The 12,713-nt window shown below is 41.1% G+C and overlaps 1 protein-coding gene across 2 annotated transcripts in view; it reads left to right on the plus strand.

Moving 5' to 3' along the window:
• ERBB4 (erb-b2 receptor tyrosine kinase 4) overlaps window positions 1-12,713 on the plus strand; it is a 553,629-nt gene that overhangs the window by 439,137 nt on the left and 101,779 nt on the right. For both annotated transcript variants that reach the window (XM_015634896.1, XM_015634897.1), the window contains exons 17-18: window positions 9,785-9,917; window positions 12,478-12,600. In XM_015634896.1, the coding sequence (XP_015490382.1) occupies window positions 9,785-9,917; window positions 12,478-12,600 (256 nt within the window). The remainder of the gene's footprint in view (window positions 1-9,784; window positions 9,918-12,477; window positions 12,601-12,713) is intronic.

The following is a 12,713-nucleotide window of genomic DNA, read 5'->3' on the forward strand; positions in this document are numbered from 1 at the left end:
GTAGGGTTCACAAGTTGATCCCACTTTTCAATGGCCTAAACTGCTGTCAATTCTCAGCAATGACCGATAATTGGTCAGGAGAAAAGACTCCAGGCAGTTCCCAGAAACTTCAACTTTTCTTAAAGGTAAAGTAACTCCATGACAACAGGTAAGGAGGCAAATTTTGGTTAAGGATGGCACTAACTCTAGCAGACTGAAAAGGAGAGTTGGGTGTCTGTGAGGTCTAAAATGGGTGTGATCTGAGAGACATTCAAAGCAGCAAAATGCCAGTGCATTTCTAGTGAAGATCATGAATCCCTGGTTTTCTGTGGCAATGTTCTCTTCTCCAGCACCAGACTTGTGAAATCGAGGCTGGGAATTTTTTCTTGCAAGCCAGATGAATTTGTGCTGAGCTTGGAGGCAGAGGATGGTGTGGCTTCTCCTGCCATGTGACAGGACACTTCAGTGTCTGTGGCAATAGTTTCCAGCTCTGATCAACTTTTGGCTCATGATCTAAGCTGGAATGGCCTATGCATTTTGATTCAGAGTACTGAGTTGGATACACACAAGCAAATCCAGCTGCTGAATCCCAGGCTTTGGCTCCTGTCAGCTGTGGGTGAGACACAGAGTGAGAGTTCAACACGACTTTACACAAGATTTCTGTTCTGTTCACATGTGCTTGCTCATTAGCAGTTGGGTCAGGTAAAAATTCAGAGTTTCAGACTGTCCTTTGCTAGGAGAGATGAGAAACTCATTCAGATCTTATCTGTACTTTTGTCAGAAAGCTTCATGCTTTCTTTTTCAATCTGATGTAAATTTTTAATGACACCACTTGCTGCTGAACAAGATCTTTTGCAGACATATTGGCTGTTTCATCAATAGAAGATAATGTCAAAAATAATTTCTGTAGTTATCTGAGATTGAGCAAATGATAAAACAGGCAGAGAAAGATTATGGGATAATGTGAAGAGCAGGTGCTGGCTAGTTTTGATTGAGCTTTTCTTTGGCAGAGGGTTGTGAGGAGGTAACTCTATTTGTGGTACATTTCTCAGCAGAGCTAGTAGCTTCTCATACTAAAGATTTGTGGCATTTACACAGAAATCTGAGAACAAATACAACTTCATCATCAGGACAAGGGCCAAGCTTTGGTTAAACCTGATCCAGTCATGGTGTAATCCCTGATTTGTCAATGATACCAAGTTTTTCTAGTTATGCCTAAAAGAAAACTCTCTGAAATGCAATCACTTTTTAATGAAAAGTGTGAACTTTCTCTCAAACAATTTGTCTTGGACTCCCAACACTCTGCCTGTGACATAGTGTGTCCTTTGGAAACACAGGATTTCAGAGCAATACACCAGTGTTGGACACCTTTTAAAATTCTCCATGGACATTGCTCTGCTTGAGTGAATAGCCTTCTTAAAAAAAATATGTGCAGATTTCAGAAGTAAATCACATCTTTCCCTGCCCCTAATGAAGGGAAAGAAAGGTAAAAAGTATTATTCCTGCATTAAAATGCACCTCAAGTTGCTAATATGTGTAGTCTCAATCACAGCAGGGATAAGAGACAAAGAACAGATTGAAGAGATGATATCCTTGCTTTAAAACTGTCCCATCTCCCATAGATATGCTTTTCCCTCCCTCCTGGCAGTGATGTCCTCTGCACATGAATAATTTGGATGCAAATTAAGTTCAGCCCTATCTCACTTCAGCTCTGGGTGAATTCTCTCTGTTTTCTGGATCAGCCAGTGGATCAGGGCTGCAAATACCAAATTTGGGGATGTTTTAGTCAGCTTTTAATCAATGGATTTTTAAAACAGGGGAGCAGTTTCCAGAAAACTTCCAGTGAGAAGAGAGGTATCACCTATAGCTGTATCAGTATGTTTGTATATAGGCTCTTAAGGTTTCATCAGTCTTTTTGTGCTGCTGATTACTTAAACACTTCAAATATATATATTTTTGAGTGGAATGAGAAGCAATCCCTCTCTTTCTCATGACAGAAACGGGAAAATAAAGGTATTGAAGGCTTCTCTCTCATTGTTTTTGGTATTTTTTTTATTTTCTTGACCTCTAATGAGCTTCAGACCCTGTGAGACCTAAAAGGTACAAAAGTCAGCAGGATCCACTACCTGCCAGAGTACTGCTATTAAGTTTTGGGGATTTGGTGGAATGGGGAAAGGAAGGGGGTTGTGACTGAAAGAGGAAAAATAGATTTTTAAGCTGGATCACTGTCTCCCCAGATGCTTGGCCTGTTCTGTTCTGTTATTTCAGCAGCTGTCAGAAGATGAGTTTCTTTAACATTTAGAAGTTGCATAGATAAAGCAGTAAATTCTGGAGTGTTCTATCATACAGCAGTTTGGGAGAAGTAAGAGCTATTTTACTAAATTATCATTTAGTGGGCTGTACTGTACTAGAAAACAACCCTAATAAATAATCATTTGGAGAGCTGGGGTTGCTCTTAGCAGTAGCCAGAGCCATGAGCTGCTTTCCTGATCCTGTCACATCTGTGTCTGTGGAGATGGTGGGAGGTTGCTGTGCACACAAGCACAAGCCCATCAGCAGCAGAGCTGAGAGCAGGATGATGCTGACAAAGGCTGGATTCCCTTGGTTCCCTTACTGGAGGGGATGAGATTCCTTTGGCTGGCTGTGGATATGGAAGAGAACAGTGACAGTGGGTGAGTTTGGACCTCCTGTGCTGAGGTGTTTTTTCTTAGGATGGCCTTTGGGGAAATGCTGGCAGTGGGATGATGGGTAGAATTAAGAGGAGTTGCAAGATACTCCAGAGTTCTCTCTGCTTCATTTGGTAACATAAAAATGATTGGGAGATGACTGATTTTGGTCATAGTATCACATAAGAGGTGATTCTGAATAAATCTGTGTCAGGAACAGGACATCAGTTTTATATGAGCTTTTATTTTTTTATATATGAGCTTTTTTCCCAGTAAGCAAATGGGGTTTTCTAATGGCTGTTAGAATTTGTGTAGGATGTTTAGACAGTATGCTATTCCAGTAAAATAACAGTGATAAATCCAAAAGCAGCATCAGGCATTTTCAAAGAAATTCCTTATACCCTGCTCTTTATCTGCCTTCAATTTTCCTCTGTATTTATGAGCATCAGCTGCATTTCTTCCCTGCTATGCTCCACAAAGATAAATTTGCATATTTAGAACTCAAGAGATGAGTAACTAAAATCTGTGTTGAAGTTGACAGCATCATGACCATTACTAGTCTTCTAATAAATGTCTCAAATGCCATATTTATATAAACATGCCAGGGCAGAGTGAAGTGTGACTGTTTTGATTGAGGCTTTGAAGGAAAGATTTTTAACTGAAGGTGTGCATGAATGCAGGTAATGCATGAAAGATATGGATGCATATTTCCAAACACATCCTGCTACAAATCCTCCATGCACACTCACCTCAAACAGGTCCAAAAGATGCTTTTATGCCACCACTTGTTAAAAATCCTCAGCTGAAACCTGCATAGGCTCCTATTACAGAACAAAATATTGGAGACATATATATATATATATGTATGCATCACAAGAAACTTGAAGATTTGGAGCACAGTGTGATAGTTTCATTCTCATCTGTTCATTATGTCCCATTTTGTTATCACAGAATCAAAGAATGGCTTGGTTTAGAAAGGACATGAAAGATCACCTTGTTCCACCCCCAGCCATGGGCAGGGACACTTTCCACATCCCAGGCTGCTCCAAGCCCCATCCAGCCTGGCCTTGGACACTTCCAGGGGATCCAGGGGCATCCACAGCTTCTCTGGGCAACCTGTGCCAGGACCTCTCCACCCTCACAGGGAAAAAAATTCTTCCATATATACAGAATCTAGATTTCCCCTCTTTCAGTTTTGATCTTTTTGGTTTTTCTCTTCTGCCAGTGTCCAGTGCTGAACTTTAGTCTGACTGTTCCCTTATGTGCAGGGGCTTGTTCCACTTGGAGAGGTGCTTGGGCTCTCTTCAATGTACAGAATTTTTTTTTAATAAAGGAGAAACATAATGTCATAAAGATTTCAGAGGAATGAATCTGGTTCAGAATGTCAGGCTTGGTCTCCAAGTGCAGTCCTTGAAGGCTCTCTACTGTGAAATACCCCTGGAGTCTGAGAAAGCAAATGCTTGCTGTCCTAAATCACTCAAAGCTGGAGTAGGAAGGAGTCCAGTGTTCTCAACCACTTAAACAAAATATCTTCTGAATGATTACTTTCAGGAAAGACTGGCATTCCAAAACAGCAGGCAGGTATAGAAAGAGAGATCAATGCATTATCTGAAGAAAGATGTTGATTTGGGAAATAAAGTAAAAATGAAGGACATGAGGTAGAGAAACCTTCCTACATTAACCTTCTTAGATGTAGACAATCCACTTGTGCAGTCTACAGGCTCAGTCTTGTGTGGGTTTGGGTATTTCTTTTGTTGAATAGCTCAATTTCAGCAAACACTTAAGTGAATTACAAGCACTTTCCACCAGTGGAATTCAAAAAGTGTTAAAAAAAAAAATAACAAAAGGAAGAGCACAATATTCAAAACGGTTTTTCTCGTTTAAGGGGGTTATTTAAAATACTCCTGAACATTCCTTCATCTTCTTTGTGTTTATAAAAAGCTCTTGCAGAGCAGAATATTCCAGTTTTGAGCTACAGTGTGTGTTGTCTCTGTGAGCAGCTCCCAGGGGATGTTTTGGTAGCTCCAGGTTTGCTGTGGGTTCTAGCACGTGTTCCTGAAGCGATGAAATTCCCTGCCATGGCTCCTGCTGATCTCCCGTGGATCTGACAGTGAATGAACAGCAGTGCCATGTTCCTGCTGCAGAAAAGGGTGTTTCCTGATGAATAATTTCATGTGCACAGGCATGATGAGCCAGCTGACTGCCACTGGCTGCAGAGAAGCAGGCTAAGCTGATTGCTTCTAACAGGAATTCTTTATGCACAGAGAAGCTCTTTGAGCTAATGCTGATAGTTTTGGTTTCAGAGCAGTCCATCAGCATCCATGGTCATTACAGCTCTAGCCTCCTTTATTTAAAGCAAAATATTATTGTTTCCAAGGAAAATGGGAAATATGACAACTTTATAAAGCAGATTGCTCTTTTGCTTGCTGAACTGGCTTCGCCTGTGAGTCCAGTCTAGTGGGTTTAACTGGCTTTGTGTCACAGATAATCTACATTATATGGGGCCTGACTTGGCATATCTTAAAAAGAATGCTTATTAATCTGTTTATTTAAAGCACAGACCACTGTGCAAGCTCTTAACAATAGCAGTCCTTTTTTAAGTTGAGGCAGAAAAGAAAAACCTCAGCCTAAAAAAAAGGGCAGCGGTGCAAGAGGTTTTATTGGGACTTTTAAGTTTAAGAGGAGGAGAAGCCCATAAAAAGCCTTGATATTGATGCTGGATTCTCAGAGATTTCAGTAGTTATTTCTGGTCAAATGTATTAACAGGGAGGTAAAATTGAGAGTTCTTTGTAATTTATAGTGAAAACCTAACAGAGTGGTACTTCTAAATTATGCCATTCAGATTTAAATACAGTTTTAAAGAAGTCCATTGTGCACTGTGTGTGGTAATAAAAATGTCATAGATTTTTAATCAATACTTATTAATGTGTAGAATGTTAAGCTGTAATAATTTTCAAAGCTATACTTAATATATTTTTCTTCATCCTCATTTACTTTGCTGTGTGAAATGGGGACTCCTACATTCTTAAAAAAAAAAGGTGTGAGTAGAACATACCTTTACAGGTATTGATATAAGAATCAGTGTGGGTAAGGAAAAAGCAGTTTTGTTAACAGGTCTGTGTTTGGCCAAAGTGAAAGCTGTGTCTGCTCTTTAGGGATGTTTAATTTCTGAGTGGATCCAGACACAGAATGCAACCCTCAGGTCATTTTGCACATTAGAAAGTTTTGCCTAGTTGACATTTTGCCCATCTCTGGATTAAATGTGGGATTGGTAGTAATTTTGTAACTGTGAGATCAGCTGTGAGTTAAAATTTGTGTTTACCTATGATAAAAAACTAATTTGCACATCAATAGGGCCATTTATCAATATTCAAACACCCTCAGATTAGGAGGAGAGAGGGGGAAGGGTGCCTTGTTCTTGAAAAAGAGTATAAACAAAGCAGTCTTGATGTAAATAACATCAGATGAATCCTTGCCACCCCTGGGGTGAACACCAGGTACTCTGGACATTGTGGCTGTTGAAACATCCACAAATTTGCTTTCCCAGCCTGGTTGTTTATCTTGTATCTTTTAAATACTAAGATTATCACTACAGGATTAGTAGAATTCATCAGATCTCTGAAAGGGCAGCTTCAAAGCTGGCTGAACCCCCCACTGATGGAAGGGGTGAGGGATGCAGAATGTGGGAGGCATCCACCAGGAAAAAATAATGCCTCAGTGACAAGGATTTAGCAGAAGGAACTTGCAATACTAACTTTGAACTCAATGTCAGTTTTGATGTGTGGGGAGTGGGTGTTAGGTGTTTCTAAATATGAAAACAGTACACATTTAAGAAGAAATACATATATATTATACATCTCTCCTAAGGGGATACTGAAATCTTTCTTTCAACTTTTAGCCACAGACACACAGTTTCTGGTTTAAGAGGCAGGATTTTCACATTGTGGGTTTTTTTTTTATCTCCCACATCCTCCCCAGCTGATACATTTTCCACTTATTAATTGGGTATTGTGTCCTCAGTTGAGGGAGGGATGTGGGATAGCAAATTAATTATATGGGGTTGAACTATGATTCAGGGCCATGTTTCTTGGACTGCTAAGCCTGTTTTGATGAGCATGAAAACCCAGAAACACCTAGCAGAGATTGTTTCCATCCTCTGGAGTAGATTTCCAGTGTGTAAAGGAAAGCAGTGGCTGTATCAGGAGTTTCCTGCTGGTGGGTTAGTGGTGGAGCTGTAAGAAATGTGATCTGGGGTTGACTTTTGGCTGGCCATTAATTATGCTGGACAGGCAGGACTGACATGGAACTACCTCTCCTTGCTTGACTTCAGATCTTCAGAGCCTTTTCATGCTTTTAAAAGTTGCCTTAACATGCTGGGGGCTTTTGGTAGTGCATTTTTTGTCTTTTCATCAGCATTCCTCATGGAAATAGTTTTAAGTGGGCAGTAGTCTGAGGGGGGCAAATGTCAGGAATTGCAGGGATGGAGGAGACTGTGGGACAGTAATGTAACAAAAGTAAGTGGATTAAACCATTAATGCCACTAGAGAAAAGGAGATTTGTGTGTCCAGCTGCCTGTGAAGCCAAACAGTTTGTTTGGTGCATATGCAAAGAGGGATTGGATTGAAAAAAGACAAAATGGGGGAAGATTTTGTAACTTCAGCAGCAGCTCTGGTCAGTGCCACCTTGCAGGGATCTGTGTGGAACAACCCCAGCAAGGGCCCAGCATTAATTTAGCATTGATGGAATTCATCAGGGTGTTAAAGGTAAGGCTCTGCAAGCATGAAAATAAGCAGAGAACGGAGGCAGGAGAACTGATGATATTGGCAGAACAGAGAGAAAAAGCAAAGTCAACCCAACAAACACGAGTGAAAATAGCCCCAGTGATGGGGTGGCACCCTGAAAAGTGGGCTTAGGAAATAATCCATGTGTGGCTGAAAGCAGTGGTGAGGGGATAACAGGGAGCTTAGGCTGCAGACACTTGGCATCTGGTCCTGGAGCAAATAAACCACGGGGCTGTTGACTCTGGGGCTTAGCTCAGCAGCAGAGAGAGGAGAAGCTGCTGGGTGTGTGACCACATCCAAGGCTGGGATGTTTGTGACTGACAGGATTTGATGCAAGGGTAGTGGATTTGGGATTGGTGATTGATCACTATTGGAGTGGAAAATACAGCTTTTTCTGTATTTCACTGATTTGTTTAGCATTTAAATATGTTCTTTTATTGCACATTGTGCTGTCGCTTTCACGCTTCCTTTTTAAGCTTGGTTTACAACATGTTTAGGTGGTACCTCCTGAAAATTCAGGTATAATATAGCATATTTCACATTAACAACTGAAATGCTTGCTTGGTGAAGTCATTGAAAATGATTTCCTTTTTTTTTCAATTACCTACTAAAAATGAGGACATTCTTTCAATGTCAGTGAGAGTTCACATGATGAATCATAAATATCCATTTAGGACCCCCCTTGTACTCTTTAACAGTAGAAGGGCTACAAACTTCATTTTATTTTCTTCATTACTTATTATGTCCCCTTTAAAACCGTTTCTTTATTATAGCCTATCATGTAAATATTATTTGGACTACTTTTAGAGTACACAGTACTATAAAACTCCAATTACTTACTTTGACAACTGTTATGCTAGTTATTAATATGCACTTTAAAGCTGAGAGTTCTCCTGCCTATTTAGTCAGTCTGTGGTTTGGTGGTGTTTGTTAAAAAATCATATGAATACAGCATAAAAATGCATTTAAGAAGTTCCTCTGCTCAAGAGCATTAAGCAGTACAAGCTCCACAGAAGGCTTTTGGTGGCCAGCATTTTTAATAATTGCCTATTAAAGGGTTTCTTGCATCAGCAATGTAGGAAGATATGGAAACAAAGAGGAGCGTTGTTTGGGTTGGATATGCCAGATTCTTTAAGCTCTGCCCTCAAAATCCCAGAGTAACCACTGGGGATAGAAAGGACAATGTGTTTTAAGGCTGGACATCCTGGAGGAGGAGGAGGAGGTACTAGATTTGTGTTCCCCAAACACCATAACCCATTTCCCAGCCAGACAACATTCCCTTTCCTTCATTTGGAAGCTTGGAGTTTCCATAATAAAGTCTGTGAACTGCAACAGGCCTTTGTGTTAATGTGTTTACCCTGGGAAAAGGTGGTAGTGGTGTTTAAACACTGGGTGTGGGGGTAGGAGGCTTTCTCAGAGGTAATGTAGGCACACCTTCATGCACCATACAGAGATGGCACTGCTTCAGGGAAGGTTGTGAAAAGAAGAATAAAGGGTTGGATAAAATACTTTAGTATTTTTGAAGGAGATTCTAAAATTTTCTGTAGCTGTGTGGTATGTTTTTATTAATAGGCTGTAATGTACCTTTCATCATCATTCAGATGTAACTGAGGGAGGTTTTTAGAGCACAGCAGTGACATTTCCACAGTCTTGACAACAGTTACTCTATTTCCTGGGCTTCCCAGGCAATGGTTTCAACACCATCACACTCTGCAGTTGTCATGCTTGTGTTTTTACCCATCTTTTCATCAGCTGTCCAGCCATTGTTGGAAGGATGTTAAATGCTCTGAGTGTGTTCATGTTGGTAAGTTGTTGGTATGCTGTGAAAATGCCTAATTTAAGGTACCACTTTGAATTTTAGTCCGGAGGGAGCCTGATTTCTGCGTTGCCTGTGATCTCCAAATCTTGCCTGTGAAGTTCCCTCTCAGTTCATACTCAGGAAGGCACACTGTGTTGGCAGTCCAGGAGTTTTTCATTGGCTTGTTTCCCCCTGAGTGCAGGAGCCCCTGAGTTGACGTGGGTGCAGCCAAAGTCAGCACAGGCAGATCTCTTAGGAGAAACTGCAGATCCCTGTGTCCTCATTTTGCCACTGCAGATTTGCATTTGCCATCAAAGTGCATGCTGTGTTTCCTTGTCCACACGACTCCTCACATATGCATGGGGGTTTGGAAACAAAAATAGAATTGGTATAATGATTAAAAAGTAGCAAATTCCTACCTTGTGTCAGTGTTTTTGCCCCAATTTGGGCTGGAATTCCAGTCATAATGAGCTTTCCACGTGACTGTGCTTTATGTACCCAAGCATTCTTTGGTCTCTCACCCTAGCTGTGAAAGTAAAGTCTCTGATTCTGGTTGCTAGAACCCCCCTGATTGCTGCTGGAGTTATTGGTGGCCTCTTCATCATCGTCATCATGGGCCTGACATTTGCTGTGTACGTTCGGCGCAAGAGCATCAAGAAGAAAAGAGCACTGCGAAGGTTCCTGGAGACTGAGGTGAGCCCAGCTGCTCCTCACAGGCTGTTTGGGGAGATGTGTAGGGCTCTTCTGCTTCTATATTAGAGATGTTCATGTCTTCAGTTGCCAGACAGGCCTGTAGAAATCCTTTTGCTTACTTGTGCAGACTAAACTGGTGAAAAGAATGAAGTTATTTCAAGATGCTGCACAAGTTTTGTGCACAAGTAGAGATTCATGGCTTCTGAAGACCAGGAAAAGCTCCCCATGAATACTGGAAGGCATGTCCCACCAGATTTCTCAATTCCCATCCTGCTCTCCACTGAACTTCTGTCCCGTACATTTAGCAGCTCTCATGCTTAAATATTACAGGCTTTCATTCTGGCCCTATTTAGGTTGACTTCTAAGGCTAAAGTGAGTTCCTTCAGCAAGCTGATACAAACTTCATCCTTTAGGGCAGGTGTTGTAACTTTCCTGTTGTTCCCAGTGCCTACAATGCCTTTGTAGTCCATATTTTGTCAAAGCCTGTAGCATGATCAGTAATAATCCTGTATTTTATTAAGCCAAGATACTTCACAGAGCTTAACCAATTGAAGTTCACAGTTCTACTGGTAAAAAAAAATAAATGTAGCAGATCTATAGCAAAGTGCTGTGATGGCTCCATCCTGCTCTTTGAAGTGTCATTAGTGAAGGGGGCAATCTAGGAGGTACATTTAAATATAACATTAAATGTGTACCTATCAATTACTGCAAAGATGATTACCCCATCTCCTCAGTCCTATACTTGAGACACTTTGCAAATGATGGTATTTTTAAATTAGGGTGCCCCTTTGTAAGACAATAAAGCTGGGAAATGCTGTTAGCTAGTGACTCTTTGATAAGGCATTATTAACAGTGCTGTTTTCTCTTCTGCTCCAAGGCTTCTGCTCCCACTCATCTCCACTGTAGAGCCTGGGAGTAAATGGTTTATGCATCCCCAGTCTGTTTGCACAAGTACCTTCATGTTTGGCTAGAATTTGTATTGCTTGTTAAACACTGTTCAGCTGTATAGAAAGCTTAACAATACTCAGTGCCTTTAGATGAATAAATCTTGCCGTTGTATCAGCCCATACTTAAGCATAAATTATTTTAGGTAGGTGGTTCTCCTTGCATTGGCTTTGAAGTCCAGATTTCATTTTTCATTTGGTCAGATAAAAGCTGTGGCTGGCAATAGTCCTGAGGGACCAGGGCCTCCTACTGAACATGTGGAGAAGCTGCTGTCTTGGCTGAGAAACTGAAGATTAAATCAGGAGCATCCTGAAATAAACATAAAAGCAATTAGCTTTAGCTGGAGTCTCTTCCTAGCTGGAGTCTGTAACAAGACTTAGTCTTTCTGTAGATCATTCTCTATAAAACTGCACAATCCTGGTTTTAGACCCCCAAAACACGTCCCCAGCTCTCCCTGCCATTCCTGTGCTGGGGGACTGTGGCACAGACTGTGCTCTTTTCATCCTTCACAAACTGAAAATGCAGAAATGTGCTGCCAGTGGGCCTGATTTTCTTTTACAGTAACCCTTTCTTTCATGGTGTAAATACTGAACATCTAAAGTGGGAAGGAAGAAAGAGAAATCACTCAACTTGTTGCTGTTTGGTTTTGTTGTTTTCTTACCCATTAATTGCCAGTATTTTTACTTGAACAAAACTAATTATTCTGGTCAACTAATTAAGTAGTTCATGGTGCCCAAAGAGCCATAGAAGCAGTGCTCAAATTACAAAGCATGGGGCATTTAGTCTTGTTAACAGGCTGCTTTGAAATGCTGCAGTGGTTTCAAACCAATTTGAGTAGGAGGAGCCCTGAATTATTTTCCTCACCCTGTGAAAGAACAGAATGTTTTTCATGTGTTGTATTGAGCATTGTCCTCCATGTGTATTTTCAATTTATTTTTAAAGAAGCACTGTTTTTCTGGCAGAGATGGTATGAGATCTAAGAGCATTTTTAACTGAATGTGCCATTGTGGCTCATTTACAAAGTTTCTTGGGACATCTTGAGCAAATTGTTTAATTGCAGTAAATTAGTGGCTGTTATAAATTAGTGGCCTGCTCAAATGTGTTTTCCCCCTAAAGCTGTCCTCCCGTGTGGTAAAACAGGAGTTCAGAAAAATTGTCCCTTCCTCTAAACAGAGTAAGAATGTGATGAGCCGTTTAGTCCAGGCCATTAAAAAGAAATACTGCCAACTTAAAAGACACTAAAATGGGCAAAAATAGGATGTGGTACACTGATAATAAATGCTATATTTCTGTCATGTAGAAAATATTTATACTGCCTCCATTATCAAAAATCCTTGGATGTGTTACTCTGACACCAATTCAATTTCCAGTTCATAATTCCATCACACAGTTTCTGGTGGGAATCATTGCATTTGAGTGAAGACTTGCTTTATCGGGTGTTAGTTTTGTGGTGATGCTGGTTTGTGTTTGAAGATGAAAAATCCCAAGAGTGTGCAGGGCAGTGGTCAATAGATCTCCACCACTGTGTTGTTGCAGTATTTCCTTGGGCTGGTTGCTGTCAGGATAAACTCCTGGTGGCTTTAGCAGTGTTTGAGACTTGTGTTTTCCTCGGCAGCTCGTGGAACCCCTGACCCCGAGCGGCACGGCGCCCAACCAAGCACAGCTCCGCATCCTGAAGGAGACAGAGCTGAAGAGAGTCAAGGTGCTGGGCTCTGGAGCCTTTGGAACAGTGTACAAGGTGAGAGTCTTCCCCAGGCAGCCCTGAGTCCCCTCTTTTAACCCTGCAGCAGCCAAGTTCTGCCTTGCAGCAAAGCAGTCTGTCCCGTGGCTGGCTTCCTGAGCCCTGGGAGA

This window comes from Parus major, chromosome 7 (assembly GCF_001522545.3).
Source record: "Parus major isolate Abel chromosome 7, Parus_major1.1, whole genome shotgun sequence".
Taxonomy (NCBI): Eukaryota; Metazoa; Chordata; class Aves; order Passeriformes; family Paridae; genus Parus; species Parus major.